The sequence below is a fragment of the Desmodus rotundus genome, chromosome 5 (assembly GCF_022682495.2).
Source record: "Desmodus rotundus isolate HL8 chromosome 5, HLdesRot8A.1, whole genome shotgun sequence".
Taxonomy (NCBI): domain Eukaryota; kingdom Metazoa; phylum Chordata; class Mammalia; order Chiroptera; family Phyllostomidae; genus Desmodus; species Desmodus rotundus.
The window spans coordinates 7,084,730-7,109,461 of NC_071391.1; the positions used below are offsets into that span (position 1 = coordinate 7,084,730).

At 51.4% G+C, this 24,732-nt stretch overlaps 1 protein-coding gene across 5 annotated transcripts in view; it reads left to right on the forward strand.

Moving 5' to 3' along the window:
• AHNAK (AHNAK nucleoprotein) overlaps window positions 1–24,732 on the forward strand; it is an 80,532-nt gene that overhangs the window by 4,932 nt on the left and 50,868 nt on the right. For 2 of the 5 annotated variants that reach the window (XM_024574278.3, XM_024574279.3), the window contains exons 2-5: window positions 4,500–4,600; window positions 4,899–5,058; window positions 5,499–5,686; window positions 6,576–23,898. In XM_024574278.3, coding sequence (XP_024430046.2) covers window positions 4,899–5,058; window positions 5,499–5,686; window positions 6,576–23,072 — 16,845 coding nt within the window. In that variant the 5' untranslated portion in view covers window positions 4,500–4,600 and the 3' untranslated portion in view covers window positions 23,073–23,898. Of the gene's footprint in view, window positions 1–4,499; window positions 4,601–4,898; window positions 5,059–5,498; window positions 5,687–6,575; window positions 23,899–24,732 lie in introns of those variants that run through there. The other 3 variants (XM_045183352.2, XM_024574286.3, XM_024574283.3) reach the window with 2 other exon arrangements.

The following is a 24,732-nucleotide window of genomic DNA, read 5'->3' on the forward strand; positions in this document are numbered from 1 at the left end:
TCTCCCAGCCCTTCTGGGATGAGGGTCTGCCTGCCCCATTGTTCCCATTTCTCAGTGAGTGGAGGTGTTGGCTGTGGCCTCCCAGGGCCTGGCTCTGTGTGTCCTGTGCTACCCAAGCCCCAGAATGGGACGATTCTCTTGGCCTTGACATGTTGGGGACCAAGGAAGCTGGATTTTGGGCCGCTCAGGATTTCTGACCCCTGGGGACATAGCCTCGATAAGCCTCATCACCAGAAGACCCCTCAGGGATGCCTTGGACACTGCCTGTTCTGGGTCTGCTGTCCCCAAGCTGGACCAGGACGAGGCCCATCTTGCCATGGGTGTGTCTCTCTGGTTCTTACTCTCCCCACCTCCAGTACAGGCTTCTCTCTGCTGCGTATCTCCCTTGTGCATCTTTCTCTGTGGTTTCTCATCCTGTGCGTGTCTTTATTTGTGCCTTTGTCCCCCGACCTGCGTACACACTGCTGGCCTTGGTTTCAGAGGACTCAGGGCTTGCCTGTCAACCTTGGCTCATCCTTGGGCCAGTCACCTACCTCTGGGGCCTGTTTCTGCATCTCTAAAATGAGGACATGAATTTTTAATCATAGAGGGCTGTTGGGGATCGAACGAGACCCCAGGCAAGGAACTGCCCTGCATGCCCTGGGAGCTCTGCAGAATTCTCTTCCAACTGGTTGGGCTTTTCTTTCAGTGAGGGGCTTTCTCGTCTGTCTGCTCTGAAGTCTGCTGAGTGTTTGTGAGAGGGGGCTGCCCCTCTGGGTGTCTTGTTTACCCCAGGTCGCCCTGGTTATAAGTGTTTGGGGCTTTCCCTCTGGTGGTGGTCTCTACCCCGGTGGTGAGTCATTTCATTAGTCATTTCATTCTCCCGGTGTGGGGACTGCTTCTCCCAGGCCTGTGTGTGTGGTGGGTCTGTGCACTCACGTGTGTGTGTCGTGTGCTGCTGGGTGGAAGCTTCATTGCTATTAGTGTCCTCCTCATTGTGGGTGGGAGTGCTGCTCTGTCCCTCAAGGGGTCACTCTTGTGTCTGGCCGGCGCTGGGTGTGTGTGTGTGTGTGCCGACTTGCACTTCTCCATTGTGTGTGTCTTGTCTCCAGTTTTGGGGCTCGGAGGCACTGACGCCCTGTGCTGTGTCTCAGGTGTGTGTGTGTGTGTGTGTGTGTATCGGTTCCTGTCCCTGCAGCACTCCTGCTGGCTGCATGCTGGTCTCTGGCTGCGGCAGCCTTGGGCCGGCCCCACCCTGCTGGCTTCCTAGGGCTTTGGGGAAGAAGGGTGGTGGTGGGGGAGGGTGCTCCTCTGGAGGTCACACCTGGTGGAAGCCCTCTGCCCAGGGCAAGGAGTCTTCTCCCTGGATCTGTCCGGGTGTCGTCCCCAATCTACAGAGGTGGCTCAGACAGAGCCCTGCCGCTCTGCACCTCCTCTTTGAGGTTTTGAAGGGACTGGACGGCTTCGTTCTTCTTGCCGCTTCGGGCCTGAGTTACACTCCATCCCACAGTCTCAGACCTGTGTCCTCTCAGCCTGGTGGCTGGAGGGGCCTCACCATCGCATGCCTTTTCTGCCCTCCAAGCAGCCCTCTGCCTTCGAGGGTCTCCGCTCCAGCCCTGCTTGTGCTGTCGCCAGTGTTGGGGCAGGCGGAGGAGCACGGGCGGACAGGCAGCAGGCCTTGGGCTCTGGGCCCCAACACCCCCTGTTCTCACCTGCGGACCTCACTTTCTCCGCGTGTAGATAACGGCAGTGCTGTGGCCTTCTCTGCAGCAGCGGGAATGCTTTCTGTCCGTGCTGCCTGATACGGTAGCTGTGTGTGGCTGTTGAGCTCTTGAAATGTGGCTACTGTGACCAGTGAACTAGATTTTAAATTTAATTTCAGTTAATTTAAACGTAAATAGCCACCTGTTCTTATCTTGTTGGCGGCACAGCTGCAAAGGCTTCTTGCTGAGTGCACAGAATTCCCCAGAGTGCAGGAGACCCTGCTTTGGGTGGCCTGGCTTCTCCTGACTTGTGTGGGAGGAAGAAGGACCAGCGGGGCTTGGCACAGGCTCCAGGGGTGGAGAGACTGGGGGCTGGGGTCCAGGTGCAGAGAACATGCCCCAGGCATGGTGGCCCCGAATCCCTGTTGGCACCCCCATGTCCAGCCATCTGCGTGGCCCACATCAGATGAGAGAGGAAGGGAGTCCTCCTGGCTGGGCCTGGAGGCAGCTGAGCCAGAGCAGGCAGGGTGGTTGGCAGCCCCAGCTGGCTGGGAAACCAGTGGGCGCTCTGCCAGGGCCAACCTGTGGCCCTGGGTCCAGGGCCTCCCACTCTGACGGCCCATAGGCCCTGCTCTATTCTGGATGGCCTTCTCCCCTCCTTATCAGCAGTCTGGGGCCAGGCAAGTTCAAGTCCCTCCTGAGCCTCCCGGCTGTGCTCCTAGGGACTCCATCCCTAGCGCTCCGTCTGGCTTGGGGCCCCATGGGAGCAGCTGGCGAGGAAGCCGACTGCCTGTGTCCACTGGAGCCCCAGCCCCTCTGGCACTGGGGTTCTGGCCCATGAAGCCCTTTGTCGAGTGGTTTTTAGGTGTTGCCCTTAGCCTGTTTGGGGCTGTTGTGGCCGCAGTGACTCATTGGGGAAGGAGGGAGGGTGGGGCCAAGATGTGGGCGAGGGTGAGCCCGCTGTCCCCCCTCGCCTGCTGCTGGCTCAGCACCAGGATGCTGGGCTGAGAAATGGGGGCCCCCTCAAGGAGGAAGGCAGGTGCCAGGGCAATCAGTGGCTTCAGAGATCTGAGAAGCCCTCAGGCTGCATGCAGGGCCTTTTCCTTCCCTGCCCTGCCTGGCTCTCATCTGCAGGGCTGGCTTCTCAGTGCTGGGAGGCATGGGTTGAGTTCCGGCTCTGCCTGTTTCATGTGGTGAAGGGTCAGTGTGACTTCTTGTCGTCCTACTCTGCCTGTCAGGAAGGGGGGAGGCATTGCCCCAGCTCACACCTGTGCCCACAGGCTGCGCCTCCCTCCTCTCCCCACACAGCTCTGCTGGCCTCCCAGCAGCACCTGTGCTGAGGAGGAGCTGCAGTATCATAAATACTGCAGGTGTGAGTGCAGGTGGTCGGGCCGCCTGAGGGTCTGTGGGGTTATCTTCCCCTGTGTTTGTGACATTGGAAATGCTGAGTGCCCATGAATGTCCACGAATAATCCTGTTTCTCAGAGGCAAACTAGCATCTTCAAGATCCCGTTTATATTTCATTCCCCTAGAAGTCTCCCAAGCCTCCTGGAACACTTGTTCACGTCTGATATGTGGGACAGGAACCGAGTCTGTCTGGCCCATGGGGGATCGAGAACGCAGTTAGGTGACAGTTTGGTGCGGCGTGTCATTTGGTGCTGAGCTGAGCTGTCTGTCCCTCACCTGTTTGCTCTGCAGGGTCCAGGACAGTGTGGGACATGCAGGAGGCGATCAACATGCACACGTCTGTCGACTGACTCCCTTCTGTGTGTGAATGGCTGTAGGGTGGGGCGCTGGGCCAGGTGCTCTGTGATTGACAGCGCCCCCCAGTTTCCTAGACACACTCTGGGTGACGTTGCCACCGCCATTTTGTGTGGGTGGCTATAGGCTGTGACTGGAGCCAGAGTCCTGCCTCTGTCTTCTCGGGGGACCTCTCCTGCTGCCAGCTCATCCTGTGGCCGGAGGGCATCTTTGCTCCTGAGTGCCCGCACCTATGGGAGCCTGGCTCGGGGCCCAGCGTGGGCGGCCAGGTGGGCCCTGACTCACCACGTCCCTGAGGCCACTCCGCTGGATACCAACCTCTTGGGCTGGAACCAGTGCCTGGGGTAGATGGGCCCGGGGAGGCTGGGGCTTCCTTTGTTCAGCAGCTGCCTGTGACCTGGCTCGTGGAGCTCCCAGCTGGCAAGGGTCCCCCTGGTCCCTGAGGACGGATTTAGACAGAGTCACCGTCGCCACCATCCCTGCGTGCAGGCCTGCCCGTTGCCACCCGCAGAGCTGATAGGACAGGGTGTGGGGAGGAGGCCCAGGTTTGGGCCTGCGCCCTGGCACAGTTGCTTTGTTTCTGTGTGTGGGCCTGGGGCCAGCTGGCCTCTGAATGCCAGCCGTTCTGTCTGTGCAGTAATAGCCCCCCTCCTGAAGCTGGTATGAAGACCCTCGTGGGGCTGTGTGTGTCGGGGGGGCTCCTGTGCCTGGATCTTTTCAGGCCCGCGCTCTTTCCCCTTCAGTCCTCACAGAAGTCCCTATCCTCTCCATTTTCACAGATGAGGAGATGGAGGCTCAGTGATCTTAAGGGACTTGGTGGGGGATCACGCAGCTGGGAGGATGCAGAGCCAGGATTTGATGCTGAGCTGGGCCCCCTCTAACCTGTTTCCGTGCTCCCAGGCTGGCGAGTCCCTAGTGAATGGAACTGATGACAGTGAGGGTCGGGGTTTCAGTCTGGCCCGGGGAACAGAACGTCAGCCATCACTTGCGTGGCCACTGGCTGGGGTTCGAGTAAGCTGTTGTTGAGTGTGTGCGTCGTTGTGAACTTTTCCCTAGGCTGTGTGACCGAGATTCCCCACGGAGAGACTGAGGAGAGGACAGGAAGGAGGGGCGGGCTCCTGGCAAGGCATTCGCTCCTGAACTGAGTCCTGCCAAAGGTCAGTAGGAGGGAGGGTGATGAGAGAGGTGGAGGTGATGGGGTGGGGAGGGTGGAGACCCTTGGGTGGCACTGGGAAGCTGGGCTTGGGCAGGTGGGAGCAACATGGGGCTGGTGACCTGTGAGGCCGGTTGCATCCACCGTCTGCTTTCCATCTTGTCCATTGTGCCTTGGAGCATCTCTGCCGTGGAAGCATGCTCCTTGCAGACGCACCCAAGATCCATCCCAGGCCTTCTCATCCTCTTATCAGTGCGCCTTGTGCCCCGCTGTCTTGAACTCATTCCCTTCCCTCGTTCCAGATGGAGAAGGAGGAGGAGGCAACGCGGGAGCTGCTGCTGCCCAACTGGCAGGGCAGTGGCTCCTCCCACGGGCTGACCATTGCCCAGAGGGACGATGGCGTCTTTGTGCAGGAGGTCATGCAGAATTCCCCTGCGGCCCGCACTGGGGTGGTCAAGGAGGGTGAGTCACCACAGGGTGTGGCCTGGGGGCTGGGTTTGGGTGGGTGAGGGTGGCAGAGGGAAGGGCAGGGGGCAGAAGTGGACACGTGGCTGTAGACGGCCTGGTGCCAGTGCCATCAGGATGGTCGGTACCCAAGCCCTACCCTCTCTTGTCTACTCTGTGTCCGCCACTCGCTGAGGATCCCTAAGGGAGGTGGTCACGTGGGGAGGAGGCTGGAGACAGTCCTCAGTTCTGACTGCACCACTCACGAGCTCTTGCCACTTTGGGAAAATTAGGTGGCCTCTCTAAGCCTCAGCTTCCTCATCTGTATAACGGGTGCCGCCGTGCCTGCCTTGCAGAATGGTCATGACGTGCATTAAATGCAAGTCCGTTGGAGCGCCGAGCACATGGTGTTTGTGTGTCATTTCCCTGATACCCGCTTCTTGTCCCTCCCTGCTCAGGGGACCAGATTGTGGGTGCCACCATCTACTTTGACAACCTGCAGTCAGGAGAGGTGACACAGCTGCTGAGTTGCATGGGACACCATACTGTGGGTCTGAAGCTGCACCGTAAGGGGGACCGCTCCCCTGAGCCTGGCCAGACCTGGACCCACGAGGTCTTCAGCTCCCACTCCTCTGAAGTGGTTCTGGTGAGTGCCTCACCAGCCCGTCTGCGTCCTGAGCTCCCCCCCTGCCGGCCGCACCAACCTGCTGGCCCCACTTCCTGAGCTTTCTGTCTGCTTCTTGGACCTCTCCCGTCACACCTCCTAATTTCACCCCTCTGCACTCTCGGTTGAGTCAGCCAGGTTGTTCCTATTCACGGGTGGCATGTGGCTGATGCTGTCCCTCAAACTCAGTCTCTGCAGAGTGCTGCAGCGTGGGCATCGGGTCGTGCTGTCTGGTCCTAGATGCCAGGAGGAAGGTTGGCTGTTTTGCCGAAATCTTTGAAATGATTTCACAGGTGCCCAGCTCTACCTCACACAATATTTTCTACTTCCAGAGGCCTGGAGTCAGAGGCTGGGCCACAAAGTGCCTGAGGGACATCTCCCTGCTCCTTCTGATGGCTTCTTTCTGTAAGAGATAATGGGGCTCAAAGGGAAAGCGTTTGCCCAAGCACGGCCACTCTCATCCCAGCTTTCCAGGGCTCCCCACTTAAATAATCACGCCAGGGAGTTGAGAGGTGAGAGCCTTAGGGTCAAGTCAGTGCGAACCTGGTTACCTGGAGGCGTCCCCAGTACTTGACGGGTGATTTGAGCCTAGAATCGATCGTAAATCCTTTTCCTACACTGTGCCATCTAGGAGTCGACACCCTTCCTCTCCCCAGGGCTGTTGCTTCCTAGAGTTTCCCCGAATGATTTCTGTTTTCCTCCTGTGATGTGGTTGTCAGCCCCTCTCACCAGCCCCCTGTGCTCTGCCCCGGGAGGCTCCGCGGACTGCTGTTACGGTCCCAGCTTCTCTGGGAAGCAGGCTGGGCTGCGGCCGGCGTCTGTAACTCAGGCAGACTCTGCTGCAACCTCTGCTGGGCATGTCTCTCTGCAGAGCGGGGATGATGAGGAGTACCAGCGCATCTACGACACAAAGATCAAGCCTCGGCTGAAGTCGGAGGACGGAGTGGAAGGGGAGACCCAGAGCCGCACCATCACAGTGACTAGAAGGGTCACGGCCTACACTGTGGATGTGACGGGCCGGGAAGGAGCCAAGGACATCGACATCAGCAGCCCTGAGTTCAAGATCAAGATTCCACGGCACGAACTGACTGAAATCTCCAGTGTGGATGTCCAGAGCCAGCCTGGGAAAACAGTGATCAGGCTGCCCTCAGGCTTGGGGGAAGTGTCTCCAACCACAGGCTCTGCTGTGGACATTCAAGCAGGTTCCATTTCTACTTCCAGACCGGAGCTCCAAGGTGCCGGCCACTCGAAACTCCAGGTCACCGTGCCTGGCATAAAGGTGGGAAGTCCAGATATCAATGTTGGTGCAAAGGGCTTAGACTTGGGTGGCAAAGGGGGAGTCCGAGTTCCAGGAGTGGGCATTTCATCTGCTCCTAGGGGTGGGGCAGTAGAGGTACAGGGCCCATCTCTTGAGAGTGACAATAATGGGAAAATTGAAATTCCCACCATGAAGGTGCCAAACTTTGGTGTCTCCACAGGGCCTGAGGGCCGGGCACCAGACACAGGGTTTAGTGTTTCTGCACCTGAATTCTCTGTGGGGCACAAGGACAGCAAGCCAGGCATGACCATGGGTGGGAACATCCAGACCCCTCAGCTAGAAGTCAGTGCTCCCTGTGCCAATGTTGAGGGGAAGCTGAAGGGCCCCCAGATTACTGGACCATCACTTGAGGGAGACCTACGCCTGAAAGGTGCCAAGCCACAGGGGAGTATAGGGGTGAACATCTCTGCTCCAAAAGTCAAGGGCAGCATCATTGGCCCCACTGTGGAAGTTCAAAGCCATGATGTTGATGTGCAGGGGCCCGGAGGCAAACTAAATATGCCCAAGATGAAAGTCCCCAAATTCTCCATATCAGGTTCTAAGGGAGAAGGAGCTGGAATTGATGTGACACTCCCCACAGGTGAAGTGACTCTTCCTGGGGTCCCTGGGCATGTCAGCCTGCCTAAGGTTGCTACTGGGGGGCTGGAAGGGAAGATAAAGGGTACTAAAGTCAAGAATCCTGAAATGATTATTCAGAAACCTAAAATCTCCTTGCAGGAGGTGGATCTGACCCTTGGGTCCTCCAAACTGAAAGGAGATATTAAAGTTTCCACTCAGGAGGTGCAAGGTGATGCTAAGGGCCCTCAAGTGGCAGTTAAAGGCTCAAAAGTGGACATTGAGACACCCAGCCTAGAGGGGACCCTGGCAGGACCCAAGCTGAGTGGTTCTCCTGGGAAAGTCGGAACCTGCAGTATCTCAATGGCAGATGTAGACCTAACTGTGGGTGCACCTAAAGTGAAAGGTGGTGCAGATGTCACACTCCCAAAAGTAGAAGGGAAAGTCAAAGTCCCTGAAGTTAATGTCAAAGGCCCCAAAGTGGATGTCAGTGCCCCAGATGTGGAACTTCATGGCCCAGAGTGGAACCTGAAAATGCCCAAGATGAAAATGCCCAAGTTCAGCACTCCTGGAGTCAAAGGGGAAGGTCCGGATATAGATGTGAATCTACCCAAAGGACATGTCAGTATTACAGGGCCCAAGGTCAACATGGAAACCCCAGATGTCAACATAGGAGGCCTGGGGGGTGAACTTAAAGGCCCTGATGTTAAGTTGCCTGAAGTGAGTGTCAAGACACCAAAGATCTCCATGCCTGATGTAGAGCTACATGTTAAAAGCACAAAGATAAAAGGAGAGTATGATGTAACGGCACCAAAACTTGAAGGGGAACTGAAAGGCCCCCAGATGAACATTAATGCTCCAGATGTGGATGTTCATGGCCCTGACTGGCATCTGAAGATGCCCAAGATGAAAATGCCCAAGTTCGGTGTGCCAGGGCTCAAAGCAGAGGGCCCAGATGTGGATGTGAACCTGCCCAAGCCTCATGTGGACATTTCTGGGCCCAAGGTAGATGTTAGTGCTCCAGATGTGAGAATTGAGGGACCAGAAGGAAAATTGAAAGGACCCAAATTTAGGATGCCTGAAATGAATATCAAAGCCCCAAAGATCTCCATGCCAGATGTGGACTTACATTTGAAAGGCCCTAGTGTAAAAGGAGAATATGATGTCACAGCACCAAAGATTGAAGGTGAAATTAAAGTTCCTGATGTTGAACTTAAAAGTGCCAAAGTGGACATTGATGTCCCAGATGTGGACGTGCATGGCCCAGACTGGCACCTGAAGATGCCCAAGATGAAAATGCCTAAGTTCAGCATGCCTGGCTTCAAAGCAGAGGGCCCAGAAGTAGATGTGAACCTGCCCAAAGCTGACATTGACATCTCAGGACCCAAGGTTGATGTTGAAGTTCCAGATGTGAACATTGAAGGACCTGAAGGAAAGCTGAAGGGTCCCAAGTTTAAGATGCCTGAGATGAATATCAAGTCCCCAAAGATCTCCATGCCTGATGTGGACTTCCATATGAAAGGTCCCAAGGTAAAGGGAGAATATGATGTTACAGTGCCAAAGCTGGAAGGTGACCTGAAAGGGCCAAAAGTAGATGTCAGTGCCCCAGATGTTGAAGTTCATGGTCCTGATTGGAACCTAAAGATGCCCAAGATGAAAATGCCCAAATTTACCATGCCTAGTCTCAAAGGAGAGGGTCCAGAACTTGATGTGAATCTGTCCAAGCCTGATGTGGACCTTTCTCCACCCAAGGTAGATGTTAGTGCTCCAGATCTGAGCCTTGAAGGACCTGAAGGGAAGTTGAAAGGCCCCAAGTTTAAGATGCCTGAAATGCACTTCAAAGCTCCTAAAATGACTCTGCCTGATGTTGACCTTGATCTTAAAGGACCCAAAATGAAAGGAAATCTAGATATATCTGCACCAAAAATAGAAGGTGAGATGAAAGTTCCAGATGTGGAAATCAAAGGCCCTAAGGTAGATATGAAAGCACCAGATGTGGAAGTACAAGGTGGAGACTGGGGCCTGAAAATGCCCAAGATGAAAATGCCCAAGTTCAGCATGCCTGGCTTCAAAGCAGAGGGCCCAGATGTAGATGTAAATTTGCCCAAGGCTGACATTGACATCTCTGGACCCAAAGTTGACATTGAAGCCCCAGATGTGAGCCTTGAGGGACCAGAAGGGAAGCTGAAGGGTCCCAAGTTTAAGATGCCTGAGATGCACTTCAAGACTCCCAAGATCTCCATGCCTGATGTACACTTGAAAGGCCCCAAAGTCAAAGGGGATGTGGATGTTTCTGTGCCCAAGATAGAAGGTGAAATGAAAGTGCCAGATGTGGACATCAAAGGACCCAAGGTGGACATTGATGCCCCAGATGTGGACGTTCATGGCCCAGACTGGAACTTGAAGATGCCCAAGATGAAAATGCCAAAGTTCAGCATGCCTGGCTTCAAAGCAGAGGGCCCAGAAGTGGATATGAACCTGCCCAAGGCTGACATTGACATCTCTGGACCCAAGGTTGACATTGAAGCCCCAGATGTGAGCCTTGAGGCACCAGAAGGGAAGCTGAAGGGTCCCAAGTTTAAGATGCCTGAGATGCACTTCAAGACCCCCAAGATCTCCATGCCTGATGTGAACCTAAATCTTAAGGGACCAAAACTAAAGGGAGATGCAGGTGTGTCTTTGCCTGATGTAGAAGGGGAAATAAAAGTGCCAGATATCGACCTTAAAGGGCCCAAGGTTGATGTTAGTGCCCCAGACGTGGATGTTCATGGCCCAGACTGGCACCTGAAGATGCCCAAAATGAAGATGCCCAAGTTCAGCATGCCTGGATTCAAAGCAGAAGGTCCAGAAGTGGATGTGAACCTGCCCAAGGCTGACATTGATGTCTCAGGACCCAAGGTGGATGTGGAAATTCCAGATGTGAACATTGAAGGTCCAGATGCAAAACTAAAGGGTTCTAAATTTAAGATGCCAGAAATGAATATAAAGCCTCAGAAGATACCCATGCCAGATGTTGGTTTGCATTTGAAAGGTCCTAAAATGAAAGGAGATTTTAATGTTACAGTCCCGAAAGTTGAAGGAGAGATAAAAGTTCCTGATGTTGACATTAAAGGTCCCAAAGTGGATATCAATGCACCAGATGTGGGAGTTCACAGCCCAGACTGGCACCTGAAGATGCCCAAAGTGAAAATGCCCAAGTTCAGCATGCCTGGCTTAAAAGGAGAGGGCCCAGAAGTGGATGTGAACCTCCCCAAGGCTGACATTAGTGTCTCTGGACCCAAGGTGGACATTAATGCCCCAGATGTGACTCTTGAAGGTCCAGAGGGGAAGCTAAAGGGTTCCAAGTTCAAAATGCCAAGCATGAATATACAGACACACAAAATTTCTATGCCTGATGTTGGACTTAATCTGAAAGCCCCTAAACTGAAGACTGATGTAGACGTTTCCCTTCCTAAAGTGGAAGGAGATCTAAAAGTTCCTGAAATAGATGTGAAAGCTCCTCAGGTGGATGTGGATGTTGTTGATATTGATATTGAATGTCCTGATGCAAAGTTGAAAGGCCCTAAATTTAAGATGCCTGAGATGCACTTCAAAGCCCCCAAGATCTCTATGCCTGATGTACACTTGAAAGGCCCCAAAGTCAAAGGGGATGTAGATGTGTCAGTGCCCAAGATAGAAGGTGAAATGAAAGTGCCAGATGTGGACATTAAAGGACCCAAAGTGGACATTGATGTCCCAGATGTGGACGTTCATGGCCCAGACTGGCACCTGAAGATGCCCAAAGTGAAAATGCCCAAGTTCAGCATGCCTGGCTTCAAAGCAGAGGGCCCAGAAGTGGACGTGAACTTGCCAAAGGCTGACATTAATGTTTCTGGCCCCGAAGTGGATGTCGATGCTCCCGATTTGGATATTGAGGGACCAGAAGGAAAATTAAAAGGCTCTAAATTTAAGATGCCTAAACTGAATATCAAAACTTCCAAGATATCCATGCCAAATGTGGACTTGAATTTGAAGGGACCCAAACTGAAAGGAGAGATAGATGCTTCTGTGCCAGAACTAGAAGGTGATATCAGAGGTCCACAAGTTGATATCAAAGGTCCCAGCGTGGATGTGGAGGTGCCTGACATCGATCTGGAATGTCCTGATGCAAAGTTGAAAGGCCCTAAGTTTAAGATGCCTGAGATGCATTTCAAGACACCAAAGATCTCCATGCCTGATGTACATTTGAAAGGCCCCAAAGTCAAAGGGGATGTGGATGTATCTGTGCCAAAATTGGAGGGAGATTTGAAGGGCCCCAGCATGGATGTGGAGGTGCCTGACGTTGACCTGGAATGTCCTGATGCAAAGTTGAAAGGCCCTAAGTTTAAGATGCCTGAAATGCACTTCAAGACTCCCAAGATCTCCATGCCTGATGTACACTTGAAAGGCCCCAAAGTCAAAGGGGATGTGGATGTTTCTGTGCCCAAGATAGAAGGTGAAATGAAAGTGCCAGATGTGGAAATCAAAGGACCCAAGGTGGACATTGGTGCCCCAGATGTGGACGTTCATGGCCCAGACTGGAACTTGAAGATGCCCAAGATGAAAATGCCAAAGTTCAGCATGCCTGGCTTCAAAGCAGAGGGCCCAGAAGTGGATGTGAACCTGCCCAAGGCTGACATTGATGTCTCTGGACCCAAAGTTGACATTGAAGCCCCAGATGTGAGCCTTGAGGGACCAGAAGGGAAGCTGAAGGGTCCCAAGTTTAAGATGCCTGAGATGCACTTCAAGACCCCCAAGATCTCTATGCCTGATGTAGACTTAAACTTGAAAGGCCCCAAAATCAAAGGGGATGTGGATGTGTCTGTGCCAAAATTGGAGGGAGATTTGAAGGGCCCCAGTGTGGATATGGAGGTGCCTGATGTTGACCTGGAATGTCCTGATGCAAAGTTGAAAGGTCCCAAGTTTAAGATGCCTGAGATGCACTTCAAGACTCCCAAGATCTCCATGCCTGATGTACACTTGAAAGGCCCCAAAGTCAAAGGGGATGTGGATGTTTCTGTGCCCAAGATAGAAGGTGAAATGAAAGTGCCAGATGTGGACATCAAAGGACCCAAAGTGGACATTGATGCCCCAGATATGGACGTTCATGGCCCAGACTGGCACCTGAAGATGCCCAAGATGAAATTGCCCAAATTTGGCATGCCTGGCTTCAAAGCAGAAGGCCCAGAAGTGGATGTGAACCTGCCCAAGGCTGACATTGACATCTCTGGACCCAAGGTTGACATTGAAGCCCCAGATGTGAACATCGAGGGTCCAGAAGGAAAACTGAAAGGCCCGAAATTCAAGATGCCAGAAATGCACTTTCATGCTCCCAAGATCTCCATGCCTGATGTTGACTTCAACTTAAAGGGGCCTAAAATGAAAGGAGACTTTGATGTGTCCGCTCCAAAGATGGAAGGAGAGTTAAAGGGTCCAGAATTGGATGTCAAGGGCCCCAAATTGGATGTTGAAGTGCCAGACGTAGCTGTGGAAGGCCCAGATGGCAAATGGAAAAGTCCTAAATTTAAGATGCCAGACATGCATTTTAAAGCTCCCAAAATCTCCATGCCAGACGTTAATCTACACTTAAAAAGCCCCAAGATCAAAGGAGAGGTCGATGTAGATGTTCCCAAATTGGAAGGTGACCTCAAAGGTGACATTAGTGGGCCAGATATTGACATTGAAGGACCAGAGGGCAAATTGAAGGGCCCCAAGTTCAAGATGCCTGACATGCATTTCAAAGCCCCCAATATTTCTATGCCTGATGTGGACCTGAATCTGAAAGGACCTAAAATCAAAGGGGATGTTGATGTGTCTGTGCCTGAGGTAGAAGGTAAAGTACCAGATGTGAACATCAAGGGCCCCAAAGTGGACATAAATGCTCCCGAAGTTCATGGACCAGACTGGCACCTGAAGATGCCCAAGATGAAAATGCCAAAGTTTAGCATGCCTGGCTTCAAAGCAGAGGGTCCAGAGGTGGATGTGAACCTGCCCAAAACTGACATTGATGTCTCAGTTCCCAAAGTGGACATTGAAGGTCCTGATGTTAACATTGAAGGACCAGAAGGAAAGTTGAAAGGTCCTAAGTTCAAGATGCCTGAGATGAACATCAAAGCCCCGAAGATCTCCATGCCTGATGTTGATTTGCATCTGAAAGGCCCAAAAGTAAAGGGTGATGTGGACGTTTCTTTGCCTAAAGTTGAAGGCCCTGAAGTTGACATAAAGGGCCCCAAAGTGGACATTGGTGCACCAGATGTGGACGTTCATGGCCCAGATTGGCATCTGAAGATGCCCAAGATGAAAATGCCAAAGATCAGCATGCCAGGCTTCAAAGCAGAGGGCCCAGAAGTGGATGTGAACCTGCCCAAGGCTGACATTGATGTCTCAGGACCCAAAGTGGACATTGAAGGTCCTGATGTGAATATTGAAGGACCTGAAGGAAAGTGGAAAAGCCCAAAGTTTAAGATGCCTGAAATGCATTTTAAGACTCCAAAGATATCCATGCCAGATATTGATCTTAATCTAACAGGTCCAAAAATAAAAGGAGGCATGGAAGTTACCGGTCCCAAGGTAGAAGGAGATCTGAAAGGCCCTGAAATTGACGTCAAGGGCCCCAAAGTGGACATTGATGTCCCAGATGTGGACGTTCATGGACCAGACTGGCACTTGAAGATGCCTAAGATGAAAATGCCCAAGTTCAGCATGCCTGGCTTCAAAGCAGAGGGCCCAGAAGTGGATGTGAACCTCCCCAAGGCTGACATTGACATTTCAGGACCCAAAGTGGACATTGACACTCCTGATGTTAACATTGAAGGGCCAGAAGGAAAGTTGAAAGGTCCTAAGTTCAAGATGCCCGAGATGAACATCAAAGCTCCCAAGATCTCCATGCCTGACTTTGATTTGCATCTGAAAGGCCCGAAAGTAAAGGGTGATGTGGACGTTTCTCTGCCTAAGATGGAAGGTGACCTGAAAGGCCCTGAAGTTGACATCAAGGGCCCCAAAGTGGGCGTCGATATCCCAGATGTGGATGTTCATGGCCCAGATTGGCATCTGAAGATGCCCAAGGTGAAAATGCCCAAGTTCAGCATGCCTGGCTTCAAAGGAGAAGGTCCAGAAGTGGATGTGAACCTGCCCAAGGCTGACATTGATGTCTCAGGACCCAAAGTGGACATTGAAGGTCCTGATGTTAACATTGAAGGTCCTGAGGGAAAGTTGAAAGGTCCCAAGTTTAAGATGCCCGAGATGAACATCAAAGCCCCGAAGATCTCCATGCCTGACATTGATCTTAACCTGAAAGGCCCCAAAGTGAAGGGTGATGTGGATGTGTCTTTACCAAAAGTGGAAGGTGACATTAAAGTTCCTGAAGTGGATATTAAAGGCCCCAAAGTGGACATTGATGTCCCAGATGTGGACGTTCATGGTCCGGACTGGCACCTGAAGATGCCCAAGGTGAAAATGCCCAAGTTCAGCATGCCTGGCTTCAAAGGAGAAGGCCCTGAGGTGGATGTGAACCTGCCCAAAGGTGATATTGATGTCTCAGGACCCAAGGTGGACATTGATGTTCCAGATGTGAATATCGAAGGTCCAGATGCAAAACTGAAGGGTCCCAAGTTCAAGATGCCTGAGATGAGTATCAAAGCTCCTAAGATATCAATGCCAGATTTGGATCTCAATCTTAAAGGCCCTAAAATGAAAGGAGAGGTCGATGTTTCACTTCCAACTGTTGAAGGTGATTTGAAAGGGCCTAGTATTGACATCAAGGGCCCGAAGATAGATTTGGATGCTCCAGATGTTGACATTCATGGCCCAGAAGGCAAATTAAAAGGCCCCAAACTGAAGATGCCTGACATGCATGTAAACATGCCCAAGATCTCCATGCCAGAAATTGACTTGAATTTGAAAGGCCCGAAGCTTAAGGGAGATGTTGATGTTTCTGGGCCCAAGTTGGAAGGTGACATTAAAGCTCCCAAGTTGGACATAAAGGGCCCAGAAGTGGACATTTCTGGTCCTAAGCTTAATGTTGAAGGCAAGTCAAAGAAATCTCGTTTTAAGCTTCCCAAATTTAACTTTTCGGGCTCCAAAGTTCAGACGCCTGAGGTGGATGTCAAAGTTAAAAAGCCAGATATTGATGTAACAGGCCCAAAAGTTGATATTAATGCTCCTGATGTTGAGGTCCAAGGAAAAGTAAAAGGATCCAAGTTCAAAATGCCTTTTCTGAGTATTTCATCTCCTAAAGTTTCTATGCCTGATGTGGAGTTAAATCTGAAAGGTCCTAAAGTCAAAGGAGACTTAGATGTTACAGGTCCTAACTTAGAAGGTGATTTTAAAGGACCACAGGTGGATCTTAAGGCACCAGAAGTTCATCTTGATGCACCTGATGTGGATGTACATGGTCCAGACTGGAATTTGAAAATGCCCAAGATGAAAATGCCCAAGTTTGGTGTTCCTGGCTTAAAAGCAGAAGGGCCAGATGTGGCTGTGGATCTACCGAAAGGAGATATCCACATAGATGCTCCTAAAATGGACATTGAGGGCCCAGAAGTCAATGTGGAAGGTCTAGAAGGAGGCTTAAAAGGTCCCAAAATCAAGATGCCTGATGTGAATATCAAAGCTCCCAAGATCTCCATGCCTGACATTGATTTAAACCTGAAGGGCCCCAAGGTTAGAGGTGATGTGGATGTTTCTCTGCCCAAAATAGAAGGAGATCTGAAAGTGCCAGGAGTGGACATCAAAGGGCCCAAAGTGGACATTGGTGTCCCTGATGTGGACGTTCATGGCCCAGACTGGCACCTAAAGATGCCCAAAATGAAAATGCCAAAGTTCAGCATGCCTGGCTTCAAAGGAGATGGCCCTGAAGTGGATGTAAACCTGCCCAAGGCCGACATTGATGTTACTGGACCCAAGGTGGACATTGATGTTCCAGATGTGAATATTGAGGGTCCAGATGCAAAACTGAAGGGCCCCAAATTCAAGATGCCTGAGATGAACATCAAAGCTCCCAAAATCTCCATGCCTGATTTTGATTTGAACCTGAAGGGCCCCAAAATAAAAGGCGATGTGGATGTGTCTTTGCCAAAAGTGGAAGGTGACCTAAAAGGCCCTGAGGTGGACATCAAGGGTCCCAAAGTGGACATTGACACTCCTGATACTAACATCGAAGGCCCAGAGGGGAAATTGAAGGGGCCCAAATTCAAGATGCCAGAAATGCACATAAAGGCTCCCAAGATCTCCATGCCTGACATTGACTTAAACCTGAAAGGCACCAAGATGAAAGGTGATGTGGATGTTTCCCTGCCTAAGGTTGAAGGTGACCTGAAAGGTCCTGAATTGGACATCAAAGGCCCCAAAGTGGACATTGATGTCCCAGATGTGGACGTGCATGGCCCAGACTGGCACCTGAAGATGCCCAAGATAAAAATGCCTAAGATCAGCATGCCAGGCTTCAAAGCAGAGGGCCCAGAAGTGGATGTGAACCTCCCCAAGGCTGACATTGACATCTCAGGACCCAAAGTGGACATTGAAGGTCCTGATGTTAATATTGAGGGACCAGAAGGAAAGTTGAAAGGTCCTAAGTTCAAGATGCCTGAGATGAACATCAAATCCCCCAAGATCTCCATGCCTGACTTTGATTTGCATCTGAAAGGTCCTAAGGTCAAAGGAGATGTGGATGTTTCCCTCCCTAAGGTGGAAGGTGACCTGAAGGGCCCTGAAGTGGACATCAAAGGCCCCAAAGTAGACATTGATGCACCAGATGTGGATGTTCATGGTCCAGACTGGCACCTGAAGATGCCCAAGATAAAAATGCCTAAGATCAGCATGCCAGGCTTCAAAGGAGAGGGCCCAGAAGTGGATGTGAACCTGCCCAAGGCTGACATTGACATCTCAGGACCCAAGGTGGACCTAGACACTCCTGACATCGACATTCATGGCCCAGAAGGGAAACTGAAGGGCCCCAAGTTTAAAATGCCTGACCTGCATCTCAAAGCACCCAAGATCTCCATGCCTGAGGTTGACCTGAATCTGAAGGGTCCTAAAGTAAAGGGAGATGTGGACGTGTCTCTGCCCAAAGTGGAAGGTGACCTCAAGGGCCCTGAAGTTGACATCAAAGGCCCAAAAGTAGACATCGATGTCCCAGATGTGGACGTTCATGGTCCGGACTGGCACCTGAAGATGCCCAAGGTGAAAATGCCCAAGTTCAGCATGCCTGGCTTCAAAGGAGAAGGCCCTGAGGTGGATGTGAACCTGCCCAAGGCTGACATTGGTGTCTCAGGACCCAAGGTGGACATTGATGTTCCAGATGTGAATATCGAAGGTCCAGATGCAAAACTGAAGGGTCCCAAGTTCAAGATGCCTGAGATGAACATCAAAGCTCCTAAAATCTCCATGCCTGACATTGACTTGAACCTGAAAGGTCCCAAAGTTAAGGGCGATGTGGATGTTTCCCTGCCTAAGATGGAAGGTGACCTCAAGGGTCCTGGAATTGACATCAAAGGGCCCAAAGTGGACATTGATGCTCCTGATGTGGACGTTCATGGTCCGGACTGGCACCTGAAGATGCCCAAGGTGAAAATGCCCAAGTTCAGCATGCCTGGCTTCAGAGGAGAGGGCCCAGAAATAGATGTGAACTTGCCCAAGGCTGACATTGATGTCTCAGGACCCAAGGTGGATATTGCTGTTCCAGATGCGAGTATTGAAGGGCCAGATGCGAAATTGAAGGGTCCTAAGTTCAAGATGCCTGAAATGAACATCAAAGCTCCTAAAATCTCCATGCCTGACCTTGACTTGAACTTGAAGGGCCCCAAAGTGAAGGGTAATGTGGATGTTTCTGTGCCTAAAGTGGAAGGTGACCTCAAAGGCCCTGAAATTGACATAAAGGCACCCAAATTGGACATTGATACTCCTGATATCAATATTGAAGGTCCAGAAGGAAAATTCAAGGGGCCCAAATTTAAGATGCCAGAGATGCACATTAAAGCCCCCAAGATCTCCATGCCTGACTTTGACTTAAACCTGAAAGGGCCAAAGGCAAAGGGTGATGTGGACCTTTCACTGCCTAAGGTAGAAGGTGATCTGAAAGGGCCAGATATGGACATTGAGGGTCCGGAAGGGAAACTCAAAGGCCCCAAATTTAAGATGCCTGATGTGCATTTCAAAACCCCACAAATTTCCATGAGTGACATTGATTTGAACTTGAAAGGACCAAAAGTAAAAGGAGATTTTGACATTTCCGTTCCTAAACTGGAAGGAGATCTGAAAGGCCCTAAAGTGGATCTTAAAGGCCCTAAGCTGGACATAGACACTCCTGACATTGACATTCATGGCCCAGAAGGGAAACTGAAGGGCCCCAAGTTTAAAATGCCTGACCTGCATCTCAAAGCACCCAAGATCTCCATGCCTGAGGTTGACCTGAATCTGAAGGGTCCTAAAGTAAAGGGAGATGTGGACGTGTCTCTGCCCAAAGTGGAAGGTGACCTCAAGGGCCCTGAAGTTGACATCAAAGGCCCAAAAGTAGACATCGATGTCCCAGATGTGGACGTTCATGGTCCGGACTGGCACCTGAAGATGCCCAAGGTGAAAATGCCCAAGTTCAGCATGCCTGGCTTCAAAGGAGAAGGCCCTGAGGTGGATGTGAACCTGCCCAAGGCTGATATTGGTGTCTCAGGACCCAAGGTGGACATTGATGTTCCAGATGTGAATATCGAAGGTCCAGATGCAAAACTGAAGGGTCCCAAGTTCAAGATGCCTGAGATGAACATCAAAGCTCCTAAGATCTCCATGCCTGACATTGACTTGAACCTGAAAGGTCCCAAAGTTAAGGGCGATGTGGATGTTTCCCTGCCTAAGGTGGAAGGTGACCTCAAGGGTCCCGGAATTGACATCAAAGGGCCCAAAGTGGACATTGATGCTCCTGATGTGGACGTTCATGGTCCGGACTGGCACCTGAAGATGCCCAAGGTGAAAATGCCCAAGTTCAGCATGCCTGGCTTCAAAGGAGAAGGCCCTGAGGTGGATGTGAACCTGCCCAAGGCTGACATTGGTGTCTCAGGACCCAAGGTGGACATTGATGTTCCAGATGTGAATATCGAAGGTCCAGATGCAAAACTGAAGGGTCCCAAGTTCAAGATGCCTGAGATGAACATCAAAGCTCCTAAAATCTCCATGCCTGACATTGACTTGAACCTGAAAGGTCCCAAAGTTAAGGGCGATGTGGATGTTTCCCTGCCTAAGGTGGAAGGTGACCTCAAGGGTCCTGGAATTGACATCAAAGGGCCCAAAGTGGACATTGATGCTCCTGATATGGACGTTCATGGTCCAGACTGGCACCTGAAGATGCCCAAGGTGAAAATGCCCAAGTTCAGCATGCCTGGCTTCAGAGGAGAGGGCCCAGAAATAGATGTGAACTTGCCCAAGGCTGACATTGATGTCTCAGGACCCAAGGTGGATATTGCTGTTCCAGATGCGAGTATCGAAGGGCCAGATGCGAAATTGAAGGGTCCTAAGTTCAAGATGCCTGAGATTAATATCAAAGCTCCTAAAATCTCCATGCCTGATGTTGATCTAGATTTGAAAGGACCCAAAGTCAGAGGAGACTTTGATGTGTCTGTCCCTAAGATTGAAGGTAATTTCCAAGGCCCAGAAGTAGACCTTAAAGGTCCAGGTTTGGATTTTGAAGGCCCTGATGCCAAACTCCGTGGCCCACATTTGAAGATGCCATCACTGGATATATCTGCCCCTAAAGTAACTGTTCCTGATGTGGATTTGCATCTCAAGGCACCCAAAATTGGAATTTCTGGTCCCAAATTAGAAGGCGGAGAACTGGACCTTAAGGGGCCTAACGTTGATTTAGAAGCTCCAAACTTAGATGTGCACATGGAGAGCCCAGATGTTAACATTGAGGGACCAGATGTTAAAATCCCCAAATTTAAGAAACCCAAGTTTGGATTTGGGGCAAAAGGCCCCAAAGCTGACCTGAAGTCACCTTCAGTTGATGTGACTGTCCCTGAGGCAGAGCTGAACATTGAGACTCCTGAAATGAGTGTTGGTGGCAAGGGCAAGAAAAGTAAGTTTAAAATGCCTAAAATTCACATGAGTGGTCCTAAAATTAAAACCAAGAAACAAGGCTTTGATTTGAACGTTCCTGGGGGCGAAATCGACGCCAGTGTCAAGACTCCTGATGTAGATGTCGGTTTCGCTGGGCCAGATGCCACACTTAAAGTTGATGCGAAATCTCCGAAAACCAAGAAAAGTATGTTTGGAAAAATGTACTTCCCAGATGTAGAATTTGACATTAAATCACCCAAATTTAAAGCAGAGGCCCCCAAAATGGAGGGTGAAATCCAGGTCCGTGACCTTGATATGTCTTCACCAGGGGTGAATGTGGAAGGACCTGACATCAAGTTGAAGGTGCCGGGTGTGGATGTGTCAGGGCCCAAAATAGAGGGTGGCTTGAAAGGGCCCAGGGTGAAGGCAAACTTGGATGCACCTGATATCAACATTGAAGGCCCAGATGCTAAAGTCAAAGCACCATCATTCAACATTTCTGCCCCTCAAGTCGCCATCCCTGATGTGAACGTTAGTTTGAAAGGACCAAAGATAAAGGGTGATGTCCCCAGTGTGGGACTGGAAGGACCAGACATAGATCTGCAAGGTCCAGAATCGAAAATCAAGTTCCCCAAATTTTCGATGCCCAAGATCGGCGTCCCTGGTGTGAAAATGGAGGGTGGGGTGGCTGAGGCCCATGCCCAGCTGCCCTCACTTGAAGGAGGTGTGAGCTCACCGGATGTTAAGCTTGAAGGGCCTAATGTGTCTCTGAAGGGGCCAAAAGTAGACTTGCCTTCAGTGAACTTCTCTATGCCAAAAATCTCCGGACCTGACCTTGACCTGAACTTGAAAGGACCAAATCTGAAGGGAGACCTGGCTGTCTCTGGTGACATTAAATGCCCTAAAGTATCAGTAGGTGCCCCTGACCTAAGCTTGGAGACACCTGAAGGTGGTTTTAAACTTCCCCAAATGAAGCTGCCCCAGTTTGGCATCTCCTGTCCAGGGCCTGACTTGGACATTAACGTCAAGGGGCCACAGGTTACTGGAGATCTAAAGGGGCCAGGCATGGATGTGAACCTCGGAGGACTGAACTTGAAAGGGCCTCAGATCTCTGGCCCTCAGATCTCAGCACCAGACGTGGACTTGAACTTGGAAGGACCAAAAGTAAAAGGGAGCCTTGGGGGCATCGGTGAGGTGAAAGGTCCCTCTTTTGGAGGAGGTCTTCCAGGCATCAGTGTTCAAGGCCTAGAAGGAAACCTTCAAATGCCTGGGATTAAGGCCTCTGGATGTGATGTGGAGCTGCAAGGTGTGAATGTGAAACTCCCCACCGGGCAATTTTCTGGCCCTGAAATCAAAGGCAACCTGCCAGGAATAGGTGTCCACGGGGCCGCTCCTGACATTAGCGTGAAAGGGGCTTCATTTAATATGGCATCTCCGGAGTCTGATTTTGGTATTGGCTTGAAGGGCCCAAAAATCAAAGGAGGTGTGGATGTTACAGGGGGTGTCAGCGCCCCAGATGTCAGCCTGGGGGAAGGGCATATGAGTGTCAAAGGTTCCGGGGTTGAGTGGAAAGGACCCCAGGTCTCCTCTGCTCTCAACTTGGATGCCGGAGGACTTCATTTTGCAGGACCAAAAGCAGGAGGAGGTGCAAAAGGCCAGATTGGACTCCAGGGTCCTGGGCTGAGTGTGTCTGGGCCTCAAGGTCACTTGGAAAGCAGATCTGGAAAAGTAACATTCCCTAAGATGAAGATCCCCAAATTCACTTTCTCTGGCCGTGAGCTGGTTGGCAGAGAAGTGGGGGTGGATATCAATTTCCCCAAATCAGAGGCCAGTGTCCAGCCTGGTTCCGGAGAAGGCGAGTGGGAAGAGTCCGATGTAAAACTTAAAAAGTCCAAAATCAAAATGCCCAAGTTCAATTTTTCCAAGCCTAAAGGGAAAGGAGGTGTCACCGGCTCCCCAGAAGCGTCCATCTCAGGGTCCAAAGGGGACCTGAAGAGCTCAAAGGCCAGCCTAGGCTCTATGGAGGGAGAAGCAGAGGCTGAAACATCTTCACCCAAAGCCAAGTTCTCCTTATTTAAAAGTAAGAAGCCACGGCACCGCTCCAATTCATTCAGCGATGAAAGGGAGCTTTCTGCACCTTCCACCCCAACCGGGACTTTGGAGTTTGAAGGTGGGGAAGTGTCGCTGGAAGGTGAAAAAGTCAAAGGGAAACATGGGAAGCTGAAATTTGGTACCTTTGGTGGATTAGGGTCAAAGAGCAAAGGTCATTATGAGGTGACTGGAAGTGATGATGAGGCAGGCAAGTTACAGGGCAGTGGAGTGTCCTTGGCCTCTAAGAAGTCCCGACTGTCCTCTTCTTCCAGCAACGACAGTGGGACGAAGGTTGGCATCCAGCTTCCTGAGGTGGAGGTGGTGGTCTCCACAAAGAAGGAGTAGCAGGCCTTCGTGTGCATATTTGTGTAAAGACCCGTCAGCTTCGGGCGTGTTTGTATATAACCTCCCAAGAGAAACACGCCGACAGCCTCAGCAGTAATGCAAAGACCTGGCCTCTGCCGGTGGCAGGTGCTGACAGGCCAGCCGCCGTTGAGCTCCTGGAGCTTCACAGATAGGTCAAGAGTTCCACGTCCCACCAGCCCACGTGCAGAGTCAGCAGTATTTGCCTGAAGATTTCAGTGTTGTTGCTGTTGCTGCCTTGTACGCTGAGAGCTCCTGTTTACTACGCAAGCTTTTGTGTTTATTATCCTCATTTTTACTGAACATTGTTAGTGTTGGGGTAATGGAAACCCACTTTTTCATTGCAAGGATGACTTTGGGGGCTTTTGCTAGCAAGGGGGGGTGGGGTAGAAAGGCAGTAGAGGGGGGCCAGACCTCCATTTTCTCCTAAAATTGGATCTACTCGAACAGCGAACACCCAAAGAGGGCCAAGAGGAGGTGGCAGGCTGGGTGTGTGGGTGTCGTTGAAGAATTCTCTTCAGCATTGCTTTTTCCCCCAGGGGTGGTGGTCCCAGCCAGTGGGGTGCTTCATTCAGAGGGAATTAGAAACTGTGCCAGTTGGCCCACCCACTAGCTGAACACCAGGGGCTTCCATTCTGTGTAAGAGAAACGTTTTCTTCGTGGCCACCATTTTCCTATTTTAGTTCTGATTTCTTGTAACAGTTGTTATCATGATTAAGAAATTTTCCCGCACTTTAATGGCAACCTAATTAAGAATGTAAGAAAATCGACGCTGTCAAAGGCAAATAAAGCTGTGTATTAACCCTGACACCCTGTGCCTTGGCATTATGTGTTGAGGGGAAGAAGCCGGAGGAGGCTGCACACCAGCCCTGAGAGCTCACACCGGGTCCACCCAGGGGCATTGCTGGTTTCGTTGCTGAGTAAGGGGAGGAATTCCGGGCTTCCGGATCTTCCTGGTAAGGCTGGCTGTGCCACTGAGAGGCTTTGTGCTGGCACTCCAAGCCCTAGGACCCACTCATCACCTCTGCCACCTCAGATCTGAGGACACGATTTAGAAATGGTTCTAAATTGGTAAAACGATGCAGATGGGAATTTTACAAAAGGCCTGTTGGAGTGGTCGAAAGGATCTGGCTGTGAGCTCTCGGCCGGCCGTCTGATCCTGGCTTGGCCGCGGCTTTGCTAGGTGGTCTCAAGTCACCTGCCCTGTCTGGGCCTCAGTTTGCTTTTTGAAATAAGTAAGGGTGCTGATCTTGTAGGAGACATCTTTGTGGTTCCTTCGAGTCCACGTCAGGGCTGAACTTTATGGCAGGCCACTTCTGAGCTTAGTCCCCTTTGGATTTCCAGCTCTGTAGACAATACACGGTGGGGGAGCCTTGTAGAAAGCGGCTCTTCAGGTTGGACATTGCTGGGCAGAGGGTCGTGTCTTCTTACACCAAAGCAAAGAGACTAAACTCTTCGCCCCCGCCTTCCCAGAGCTGCTGCCGCCCCCTCCCGCCCTCTGCGTACAGCTTCTCAGGGCTTTCTGCAATAGCAGTGGGACCTGCCCAGCGTGAATTCGATCTGCGCTTGCTCAGATTTCAGATGGGTATTTGCCAGCTCCGTCCATTCATCCCCCCCTCAGCCAGCACAGCCTCTGTCCCTG